Genomic DNA, 12,502 nt, shown 5'->3' on the forward strand with positions numbered 1-12,502 from the left:
TGGCGGGCGGGCCTCTCGGGGCCGGGCGGGCTCACGTGACCCCTGCGGGTCCAGGAGCGGCCGGCCGCACCGAGGAGGCGGCGACGGCGGCGGCGGCGACCGCAGACCCGGGAGGTAGCGGCCTGGGGAGGGACCGCCGGCCGCCCTTTCGGACGGACATCCGCGGCGGCGAAACATGGCGGAGGCCTCGGCGGCCGGGGCGGACGCGGGCTCCGCTGTCGCCGCGCACCGTTTCTTCTGCCACTTCTGTAAGGGCGAGGTCAGCCCCAAACTACCGGTAAGAGCCCCGTGCGTCCCGACCGGCCGCCAAGGCTGGGAGCGGGGTCGTCAGCTGCCTGCACAGCCCCCGATCCCCCTGACACCGGTGTCCTCGCCGCCTGCTGCCCGCTGTCCCCTGGCACTGGCCGCAGATGCTCGGCGCCAGGGCCCGGGTCGGTCGCTCCTGCCCAGCCCGCATTTCCGCGGCGCGTCCGACCTGCCTCTCATTTCGCTTCCGCTCTTGAACACCACCCCCATCTTTTTGTGTGTGTGTGTCTTCCTTGGTGAATTCTCCGCCGAGTCTCCGCTCAGTATGCTCGCAGGACTCTTCCTCGTCTCCTTTCCGCGATGACCTATCCCCCGCGTACTCTTTTCGTGGTTGCGGCTCACCTTCCTCTCCTCTCTCTTTTTTCCCCCCACCACTTCTCAACCGGATCCTCCCCCTTCCGCATCCTCGGTGAGACAAAATAGCGGATTGCCCGGGAGGACTCCCTAGGAGGTGGTGTTGGAAGTACGGAGAGAGGAGGTTTGGAAGGTAACAGGGAAGAGGGAGATGTTGTTCTTCCGTGGTTCCCGGGTACTTGTGAAAGTGAAAATAGCAGTGGACTAATGACTTGCAGACCGGCTGCGCTCCCTGTTGCTATTGAAGGAAATGGCTTTAGGAAGAAAGCAAGACGTACTGTTTCAGCTTAGTTTATTTTAGATGTCACGCTGCCAGTGTCTTTAGCTCCGCTTTCCAAGCCCACCCCTTCATTCTTTCTGTTCAGAAGAAAAAAAAAATACAGGACACAATGTTGGGGACTGCTTCCCTCTGCTATAAAATTGGTTCTCACTCGCTTCTGCCAGGCTGTCAGCCAATAGAAAGAGAGGAAAACGCTTCTGCAGCATGCTAGCCAGTGCGAGCAACCCCAAACCAGAAGCTCCTTTGGGTTGGATTGTAGTTACTGTGAAGAGACTGGCCAGGTGAATGTTAGTCATACATTTGACTAATTGTCTTTGTCCAATTATAGTTCTTTTTCTGGGGTGGGGGTGTCGAGGTTCCTTCTTAAAGCGGGTGGCTGTGTTACAGTTTATTTTATATTTATGGTATCTTGAATACACTCTTTCTGTTTGTTTGATGCTTTTTGCATCAGGGTCTTACCATGTAGCTCTGGCTATCCTGGAACTCTATTCAGACCAGGCTGGCCTCGAACTCACTGGGATCCGCCTGCCTCTGCCTCCCGAGGGCTGGGATTAGTGGTGTGCATCACTGCCCCTGGCTTTGAATGCACTCTTAGGAGTAGGCCTACTAGGTTTGTGTTTCTATCTTATTTTTTAGAAGCACAAATGGAGTCCAGTGAATAAGGACTTCACTTAAAAGTTGTGCTGTTGAGGCAGCTAAGATGTTTCCTTTTCTGTTTGTTCCGCCTCCAGCTTCATAAATTAGCTCCATCTCATGCCGACTGGTTTCACTGACTGTCTTCACTGTATGCCGATGTGCTGTCTGCCATGTTTCAGTTTGGGAAAGAATGTATGTCTTACTTTTTCCGGCAGATTAGAACTCTCACTACAGAGAAGGAGTATGGAATCCAGCCACTGTGTGTGACACTGGTGACATGTTACTGAAAGTGATTGATGCCTTGTTAAAACATTACGGCTTTAGCCTTTGGATGTGTAAGTGTGCATTCACTGAGTTGCCTTTCAGAGTGAGAAGACATACTCTAAATGTCTTTTTCTTTTGATTACCTCAAGTCTTTATTTCAAAGGAATGATTTGAAAGCTTTTTAGGTATTTTTCCTAAGCCTTAGTTAGATGCATGGATGATCTTTGTTTGTCTTTTTACTGATTTATTGCTTGTCAGGCCTGACTTGTAAATTGAAGCTTATCAGTGTTTAACAAAATGCTGTCTGTGTAGACAGGACGGACGCCCTGAAGTGAGGAGAAAGCATGTGTGGTTCTTTCTGTCTGTGTAGACAGGACGGACGCCCTGAGGTGAGGTGGAAGCATGTGTGGTTCTGTCTGTGTAGAGACAGGACAGACTCCCTGAGGTGAGGTGGAAGCATGTTTGGTTCTGTGTAGAGACAGGACAGATGCCCTGAGGTGAGGTGGAAGCATGTGTGGTTCTGTGTAGAGACAGGACGGACACCCTGAGGTGAGGTGGAAGCATGTGTGTGTGTGTATGTGTGTGTGTGTGTGTGTGTTTCTTGTTCTCAAGGAAGACAAGGCAAACAAGGAAAAGTGAGCAGTCACCACGCATTGCTTAGGGATGGAACAAGTTCTGAGAAGAGTTAAGTGGTTTTCATGCTTGTGCAACCTTTGCAGTCTACGTAGGTAAACTAAAGTGCGTTGTGATCTTGAGGACTGAAGCAGGCCTTTATACACACTAGGCAAGCAGTGTCTGCACTGAACTGTCTTCAAGTATTTACTTGTTTACTTCCTCTGATGTAGATAGCGCTGGCTAGTTTTGAGTCAAGAACTTCCTGCCTGAGCCTCCTGTTATTGGATTACAAGCAGCAAACACCCTTTCACCCCCACCCCAGCAACACGATTTCTTTTTTTGAGACAGGATTTCTCTGTGTAGCCCTGGCTGTCTTGGAACTCGGTCTGTAGACCAGGATGGCCTCGAACTCAGAAATCTGCCTGCCTCTACCTCCTGAGTGGGATTATAGGCGTGCACCACCACTGCCTGGCTAGCAACATGTTTCTTTTCTTTTTTTTTTTTTTCGAGACATGGTTTCTCTGTGTAGCTTTGCGCCTTTCCTGGAACTCACTTTGGAGACCAGGCTGGCCTCGAACTCACAGAGATCCTCCTTCCTGGCTCTGCCTCCCGAGTGCTGGGATTAAAGGCGTGCGCCACCACCGCCCGGCGCAACATGTTTCTTAATGGAACTGCTCTGTAATGTCTCTATGAAGTCAGTGATTCACAGAAAGGTTATGTGGTGCATGGCAGCCAAGTGAGGACAGTGAATATGTGGTTTTGGTTTTAGAGAGGAAGATATGGCTGCGTTGGTGTCATTGGAGAACTATGACAGAGGGGGTGGACTTGAATGTCTTTTGAAGGACAGGTATAATTCAGCTTGAGATAAGCAAGACTGGGAGGTAAGAAATGAAAGTATGGGTCAAGGAAGAAAGGAGACTGCTAAGTAAATCTTCGTTGTCTTTAGCTGACAAATTTGTTGTTATGGGGTACAACATGATGTTTGACATGAATACATAGTGGAATGGCTAAATCAAACTATTAATTGACTTTGACATACCCTATCTCACACTTTTCAGTTTTTATTATTTACTTGTGTGTGTGTGTGTGTGTGCGCGCGTGTGCGCTCACAAATGGGTACCATGGTGCCAATGTGTAGGTCAGAGGACAACTTTCGTAAGTCAGTTCTCTCCTTCTACCACATGGATCCTGTGGGGTCAAACTCAGGTAGATTCGGCAGCAAGTGCCTTTACCCGCTGAGCTGACCCACCTTGCATACTTTTGATTTGTGGTTTGGACACTTACTAGAGTCTGCTGTTCTAGCAATTTTTAAATTCCATGTTATTGTAGTCACTGTGGTATACAGTAGTTAATCAGCATTGTTATGTATTTTTGGGAAAAGCTACAGTGAAGTCAAACTTAGTTTTTTTAATTTAATTTTATTTTTTTCTGAACAGGGTCTCTCTATTTAGTTCTGGCTGTCCTGGAACTTGCTCTGTAGAGTAGGCTGGTCTCCAACTCACAGAGAAATCTTGCCTCTGCCTCCCAAGTGCTGGGGTTAAAGGTATGTGCCACCATGCCTGGTTGTTGTTTTTCGAGAGAGAGTTTCACTGCATCATCTTGGATGGCCTAAAACTCAATGTGTAGCTCAGGCTGGCCTTCAACTCAGAGATCCTCTCGCCTCTGCCTCTCCCGGTGCTGGGATTAAAGGGTGTGCCACCACCATATCTGGCTAGACTTAGTTTTGATTTATGTGGGAACTAGTGGCTTTCATTTTGTTTCATGGGCATTTTTAAATCTGTAATCTCAGGCAGTTGTCTTGGAAATGTTTATCAGAAGAAACTGGTCAGTTAAGTGTACTGTTCAATACAAATTTGTCTCTGCTATTGATAAACCAACTCAAGCACTGATAACATGATCTTCATATAATTATATCTTTATAGGACTGCATGGAAGGTTTTGAATAGATAAATCCTAATGTAAATTTGAGAGTCTGTCATTATGAGGACCCACATAAATAGGCATTCATAATTCCTTGAACTGGATGAATGATGTGGGAAATCGGACTGTCCTTTGAGGATAAGCAGACTCAGTTTATCGTGGATAAAGTTTTTCATCGTCTTAACTGAATTCACAACCGTAGAGGATACTGACTGTTGTAACAGCTGGATGTCCCGAGCCGTCACTTAATAGGGCTGTGCTTACTGAGCACCAGTTTATGATAGCCTTGCCCCTGCTTTTGCAGGGGTGGGGCCATGCGATGTTCAGGGTCTCAGATGTGCTAAGCAAGTGCTCTACAGTTGACAGGTTGTAAGGTTCCCTTCCCAGTCGGGGAGGGAGTACTTCTTGATATTTGCCTGCCTGCCTTCCTGCCTGTTTTCTTCCAGCCCTCTCTTCCACCTTCCTTCATTCCTTTCCTTCTCATGTGTTGGAGAGAGAGAGAGAGAGAGAGAGAGAGAGAGAGAGAGAGAGAGAGAGAGAGAGATTCTCACATAGCGTAAGCTAGCTTCAAATTTTCTATGACCTTGAATTTCTGATCCTCCTGCCCCCATCTCCCCAGTGCTGGTTTCAGGTGTTAGATAAAGCATATGCCATTACACCTTGTTTGTGTGGTGCTCAGGGCCTCATTCATGGCAGCCAGGCATTCCACCAGCTGAGCCTACTTCTTGATAGATTTTTTAAATTTTTTAATTTTTCTATATTTTTGGTTTTTCTAGACAGGGTTTCTCTGTGTAGCTTTGGACCCTGTCCTGGATCTCACTCTGTAGCCCAGGCTGGCCTCGAACTCACAGAGATCCGCCTGGCTCTGCCTCCCGAGTGCTGGGATTAAAGGCGTGCGCCACCACCCAGCTTCTTGATAGATTTTTAAGTACCCAAAGGCAACTGCAATAGCTTATCCAAAGTGTATCCCTGAAACTGCCCTTAGGTTTTGTTTATCATTTTCCTGTGAGGGTACATGGACCTAGGTAACTTTAGGGCTGCTAACTTCGGACTGAGGGTGAAGCATGTCTGATGCTGTGTAGTTAAATGACATGGCGGCTGAAGTACTTTTATTTGGTGAAGAAACACTTCTCACCGCTTCTCCTGATCTCTCTCTCTTTCTCCTAGCTGGGTGTCTTTAGTTTGTATCATCCCTGAGAAGAGGACAAAAGTTCATTTAGAAAGAAGGTACCAAGAAATGAGGAGAAAGTATTGAAGGGAATTTAAAATCCAAAATATATTCATATTACCGCTTTATGCCTCAGAGAAAAATCTCCAAGTGAATCACTCAGGAATTGCTCTTACTAGAAGACTTTTCATATTTATGATGAAGATAATTCTAGTAAAAAGTAGTGAGTATAGAAAACTTTTCATATTTATGATGAAGATAATTCTAGTAAAAAGTAGTGAGTACCATACTTGGGATTTGGGGAGGCAGTATTTTTGTTTTAAGACAGGGTCTTTCTATGTAGCCCTGGCTGTCTTGGAGCTTAATATGTAGATCAGGCTGGCCTTAAACTCACAGAGATCCTCTTGCCTTAGCCTTTGGAATGCTGGGATAGCAGGGCTCCTCCAGCATAGGCCTTCCTTCCTTCCTTCCTTCCTTCCTTCCTTCCTTCCTTCCTTCCTTCCTTCCTTCCTTCCTTTCTTTCTTTCTTTCTTTCTTATTTTTTTTAATTTACTTATTTTCTTGTGTGTATGTGTGTGTGTGTGTGTGTGTGTGTGTGTGTGTGTGTGTGTGTGTGTTTTTTCTTGAGACAGTGTCTCACTATGTAGCCCTGGCTGTCCTGGATCTCACTCTGTAGACCAGGCTGGCCTCAAATTCACAGAGATCTGGCTGCCTCTGCCTCCCTAAGGCTGAGATTAAAGGTGTGTGCCACTATGGCCAGCTTCAGAATTTCAAAATACGAGATTCTGATTACATTGTCTGAAGAATTCAGGTTTATAGATGATAGAGTAGAATGGCATTATGTATTTTTTGGTCATCAGATGAAAGAAGAAATACTTGAAGGAAATTTCTAGAAGCTTTTACTTCATCTGCCTATTCTATTAGAGCCAAAACTCATGGGAGTAATTATGCTACATTGAAAGGATGACTGGGGCTGGAGAGATGCTCAGCAGTTGAGAGCACTGGCTGCTCTTCCCGAGGACCTGGCTTTGGTTCCCAGCAACCACATGGCAGCTCACAGCTGTCTGGGGCTCCAGTTCCAGGGGATCCGACACCTTTACACGAATGCACATAAAATAAATTAAAAAAAAAAAAAGAAAGAAAGAAAGAATGACTGAACAGAATTCCACAGAGGGCTATTTCAAGGAACGTAAAGGTGTGATCTCTCCCCACATACTACCGCCCTCCCCCATTCTCTTTTCAATAGAGGTCTTACCAGGTTGAATCTGGTAGTGATATTTATGTAGTAGAGTAGCCTGCATTGGATATTGATGGACTAGTGTGGTTCTTAATGTTTCATGGAAATCAGGGCATTTCCCAAATCCAGATGACAGACAAGTCTAGTTGAAGACTGCTGGGATATTGCTTACCCCTGGCTCAGCCGAAAGGGACTGGTGGATTTCTCACTTCCTAGTTCTCGGTTATCTTTGATCTAATAAATGTCCTTTTTAGTAAGTAATGTTATCTCATTTGAATCTTTACCAACTACTTAAGCAGGGCAGGTATTAATCATTGTGTTGACTTGTAATGGCTCCAATATAGGAAAACATTTTGAGCATCTCATAATAAAGGTAGCTAAATGGTAGATTTCTTTAAGAATTTATAGTACTCAACTGGAGGAAAAATTAGTGATTTGAGGTAAGTTTCAAAGATGCTAATCATTAAATCACCTTACTCTGTTATCTGTGACTTAATATCTGTAATGTCAACATTAGTATCTATCAATTACTTAAATTTTACTGAATGAGGGATAACAGTGTTTTGAGAGCTTTTTTCTATTTTGTTTAAAAAATTGTTTTAAATTTATTTAGTCTCTCTCTCTCTCTGTGTATCAGTGTGCTTATGCAGTGATGCATGTGTGGCGATCAGAGGAAAACTTGTGGGAGTTGCTTCTCTCCTTCTATTAGATGCAGGTCCTGGGGCTCCAGCTCAGCTTGTCAGGCTTGGTGGCAAGTGCCTTTTTATACTTTGAGCAATCTTGCTGGCCCATATTTTGTTTTTGTTTTGTTTTGAAAGAGGGTCTCATGTAGCTAGGCTGCTTCCAAATTGTAGTGAAGGGTGGCTTAGATTTTCTTCTCTCCTTCTTGGATTAGAGATGTACTCCCACCACTACCAGGCCATGCTCTTTTGAGGTCTCTAAGGAGCTATAATGGGCTGGGGATATGGCTCAACAGCAGAGCTCCTGCCCAGCATGTGGAAGGCCTTGTATTCAATCCTTAGTAACTTTAGTTGGCTGTAGTGCTGCATGCCTATGATCCCAGCACTTGGGAGGTAGAGCAGGAGGATCAGGAATTCAAGGTCATTCTCTTCTGTGTAAGTATATATGAATTCAAGGCCAGCCTGGGACACATGTGATCCTGTTCAGAAAAAAAAAAAAAAGGTTCTAGTGATATAAAATGCAGTGCTGTGTTTGAACATAAAGTGTCAGCGAATGTGTTTCACATAAGATCAAAAAACAACGTACGTGTGTGTGTGTGTGTGTGTGTGTGTGTGTGTGTATGTGTGTAGTATGTATGAGATGTATGTATATGGGCATGCACATCATGGCACCTGTGTGAAGGCTGGAGGACAACTTTGGGAGCTAGTTCTCTCAATCTCCTGTGGGTCTCAGGGATTGAATTCTGATCAGGCTTATGTGGCTTCAAACTCACTATGTAACTCAGGATAACCTTGACCTTCAGATCCTAGTGCCTCCACCTCTCAAGTGCTGGGTGCTGGAATTACAGATGTGCAAGACATATTCTGCTTACTTTAGACAGTGTCTCACTCTGTAGTGCAGGTTGGTCTGGAACTCATTCTCTCAGTATGTAGCTTAGGTGGCCTTGAACCCTCGGCAGTCTTCTTGCCTCAGCGTTAGGATTACAGGTATGGACTGCTGTGCCTTAGCAAATTTGTACTTGTAAGGCTGGGAGGTTAGTTATAGCCTCCAAATTCAGACTAGCACATATGTGTATATTGGGGAATTTTCCAGGACTTTCTCAGTATGAGGGAGGGAAAAAACCCCTTAACCTTATTGCAGATAAGTTCCTTTGGGAGCGTAAATGCTGACAGGATGTTAACACTTTGTGTTTCTATTGTTTAGTTGGCTTTTCAGTAAAAGTAAAATGACCTTTGCTTTTGTTCAGATTCAGGCAGCCGGCTTGTGAGGAGAGCTGGGTTGCTTCTTCTTCTGTGTTGTCAAATTAGAAGGGATTTAATAATAAGTGTGCATTTCATCTTTCCACAGCTTAGTTCTAAGAAATGAAAGAGACATATCAGAGTGGAGTTTGATTGGGGCCATTTTGCTCTTCAGGGAACATTTAGCAATTTCTGTAGACATTTTTGATTTTACAGCTGTCATCTGGTAAGTAGCAGACAGAGCTGCTGCTAGACCTGCTGTAGGCCCAAATGTCATGTACCTGAGGGTGTGAGAAACCCTGATAATGAACAAAGGGATGACTCCATGGGCATTTTCTCTGCGTGCTAGTGGTACTTAAGGTTTTGTTCCAGGGCAGTTTTTATTTCTAACTTTGGGATCTTGATGAGAATTTTCAGTAAGATAATTGAGAGTATAATTTGAGCCAAAGCTCTCATGGGAAAGGACTCTTTAGTACAGGGACTAGAGTTGGCTAGCTGGTGGCGGCCATTTCATCAGAGCAGATCTGTTAGGCTCACTTTCTCTCTGTGGGGAGTGAGACAAGAGGCATTAGATTACTCACCTAAGGTTACATGCTGTAACCTAAAAGTATCCAATTTTTTTCTTGGTTGGAAATTTAGTAACAGTGTATGTAATTTAGTAAAACAGTTGGGATTTCAGTCCGAAAACAAAAGGAAAAATACAACAATCCTAACTTTTTCCTGTAACTCACCTTGGTATTTTTTTCTTTTGTCTGTCTTGCACATTCTTGAGATGTTTCATATGCACAGACGATCATCACATTCTTGAGCTGTTAGTTTCTTTAAACTCTTCATTGAATGGGTGAATTGAAGTTATCAGTCTTCTTTTAACACTTATCCTTCCTGTGATACAAAGTGAATTTAAGGATACATATTAGGGGGCTGGAGAGATGGTTTAGTGGTTAAGAGCATTGACTGCTCTTCCAGAGGACCTGGGTTTAATTCCCAGCACACATGGCAGCTCACAACTGTCTGTAACTCCAAGACCTGACACCCTCACATAAACATACATGGAGGCAAAACACCAATGCAAATAAAAATAAATAAATAAAAAAAAAGGATATGTATTAGAAGCTGTAGTCACCTGCTGAGGGGTCTTTCCTTTATCTGGATAGTAATGGTGAGAGGCAAGCAGCTCCAGCAGCTTTTGTATTCCCTAAGTGTCTAATAGATAGCAGCAAGTTGTGGTAGTCCTTAGACAGAAGCATTGGCAAGCGGCACCTCCAGTATTACAGGTCCCCATGCTAGCTTGGGTATTGCAATCCTTGGCTCTTAGTGCAAGTCAGTTGGACAGAACACAGGTTAGTATCTGAGACCCTTGGTCCCGAACACTTTCCCGTCTCTGGACAACTTTTCTGCTGGTTTTTCTCTCTGGTTCCTTAACAGCCATTCCTTGCTTCCTGCTCTCCTGTGGTCTTCCATGTCCCTTCCTTCTACCTTGACTGCTTTTAAATTGTTCACTTGTCAGTGGCTGTTGCCAGAAGGACTTGAGGTACCTTCTGTTGAAACAGCGTTAAGTAGGCAAGATACAGGAAGGGAGCCCTGGATACATATGGAGGCTGTCTAGGAACCTGGTACTGTGTGCAGCCGAGATTGCCTAGGTGCGAGTATACCCTCGTACTAGGGCAGGATCCGTAGGAGAGTGGAATTCCAGGCAGAATCCCACGGGCAGCACAGTGTGGATGCAGGTCTGTGGTGCAGCCAGTGGGTGGTTCTGAGGTCTCCACAGGCGGTGGGCACTTCTTTGCTGTTTCTTCAGCTATCAAATGGTTGTGGGTGCTTTACACTGGGAAGCCAGACTCTGTGCTCAGAAACCAGATGCTGGTCCTATTACAAGCAGGAGGTATAGGAACCGCATTGAGGATCAGAAGCTGCTTGGAGCTCAGAGGTTAACCTGGTCGAGGTCAACCCAGGAGTACAAACAGCACGCAGGTACAAGCTGCACTTCAGGCTTGGTGCCATTATTGTGTTGGTGCAGCTGCCAAGCACTGTGCAGCCCTTAGTGTACCCAAGGATTGCTTTGTCCACGTGCTGCTGGTCTCTGCTGCTCTCCATTTCCAGCTGAGCTTCCTTGCCCCAGAGCTAGTTTCAGATCCACCACTGGAACACCAGAGGAAGGCAGCATGGGATGTTGCTTAGTGGACTCACTGAGTGAGCTTGTGTCTAGTCTAGGAATGTTTTTACCAGTCACAGCTGTTTGTTGGGCAGATCTCACCTTTCCTTCAGCACCAATCACAGTCATCAATGCCCGGGTTTTGACCAATCATCAGTTGAAGTACTGTTTGACTGACAGTGCTTTGCTTAAGGCAGTTTGGGCAGTAAGAGAGAGCGGAAGAACGACTCATTATGAGGGAGAGTGTCCTGTCTCTAGTGTTCTTGCTTATCTGCAGGAAATCAAAATTAAGAAAGAGTGCTTATAATATAAACTTACGGAACGTATTAACACTGGGGACAATTATAACAGACTTTGAGAGCACTTAGTAATGTTGTGACCTGCCAAGCACCCAGAGAGAAGTGGGTCTTAGGAATGGAGCTGTGGAATCTTGATTGAAAGGCAGTAGTACGTGAACACTAGAGAGAAAGAGAGCTTTAAAAGGGGGAGAGAGAGAGAGAGAGAGAGAGAGAGAGAGAGAGAGAGAGAGAAAGGAGGAGGGGGAGGAGGAGGGGAACCTTTATCAAAGCAGAAATACTTTAGATTATTTTTAGAGTTTCAAATATATGTTTAAGTTAGAAGCTGAAAGAATTATTTTTTTCTTCATTTGTTAGTAGCTCAGTTTTAAAAATTACATTTACTTACTATTTGTGTGCACACAAATACATGTCATGGCACAATTATGGAGGTCTGAAGATAACTTGCAGGAGGAGTTGGTTCTCTTCTGTCATTATGTGTGGACCCCAGGGGAAGAACTCGGATCATGTGGCTTGGTGGCAAGTTCCATGAGCCATCTCACCAGCTCAATAGTTCAAGTTACTTAGTGGTCCCTAACTACATATGTATTAGCCTGAAGCTTGTCAGCTCGCCTGATTTTAAATCAGAAATACTTTTCAAGCTAGTTTTGTTTTTCTTGAAAGCATATTAAAACTAAATGTAGTGGCACATGTCTATTAATCCCAGCACTAATGCCCTTGTATTTGGAAGCTGTGACGGGAGAACTCTGAGTAATTCAGATGTGTAGGTTAGAGGATTAAGAATTTGAGGTCAGCCTGGGCTACTTAAGGAGATCCTGTTACAACAAACTAAATCATCAAAACAAAACAAAGATGTAGTGGGTAGCCATTCCAGCTTTGGTCTGGAAGTTCCAACCCCTATTGAGGCTTTGATATCCATATGCCCTGCCCTCTCTTGGCCCCGCCTTGTAGGCATGATAGTTACGAAAGCCTTAATAAGGATTAGGACTTCCAGACCAAAGCTGGAATGGCTACCCACTACACAAAAACCTAGTAGGCAGATACAGTGTTCTTTCTGGTAGACAGATACAGTGCTGCTCAATGTCACTTTCTGTGATGTATAGAGTTATCTTTGGTTTTTGAGACAGGGTCTTGCTATATACCTGGCTGGCCTGGTATGCCTACATCCCCCCTCCGTGTGTGTGTGTGTGTGTGTGTGTGTGTGTGTGTGTGTGTGTGTGTGTGTGTGTTGTGCTCTTTGTTTTTTATTTTAGATTTATTTATTTTATATGTATGAGCATGATGTATATATATGTGCACCATGTGTGTGTTTGGTGCTCTCAGAGGTCAGAAGAGGAAATCAGATCCTCTGGAAC

General features: G+C 44.8%; 1 protein-coding gene across 1 annotated transcript in view; it reads left to right on the forward strand.

Annotated features, from left to right (window-relative positions):
• Positions 1 to 39: 39 nt before the first annotated feature.
• Rnf115 (ring finger protein 115) overlaps positions 40 to 12,502 on the forward strand; it is a 67,289-nt gene continuing 54,826 nt past the window's right edge. Inside the window, exon 1 of the mRNA XM_006982596.4 lies at positions 40 to 277. Coding sequence (XP_006982658.1) covers positions 176 to 277 — 102 coding nt within the window. The 5' untranslated portion in view covers positions 40 to 175. The remainder of the gene's footprint in view (positions 278 to 12,502) is intronic.

The sequence above is a fragment of the Peromyscus maniculatus genome, chromosome 6 (genome assembly GCF_049852395.1).
Source record: "Peromyscus maniculatus bairdii isolate BWxNUB_F1_BW_parent chromosome 6, HU_Pman_BW_mat_3.1, whole genome shotgun sequence".
NCBI lineage: Eukaryota > Metazoa > Chordata > Mammalia > Rodentia > Cricetidae > Peromyscus > Peromyscus maniculatus.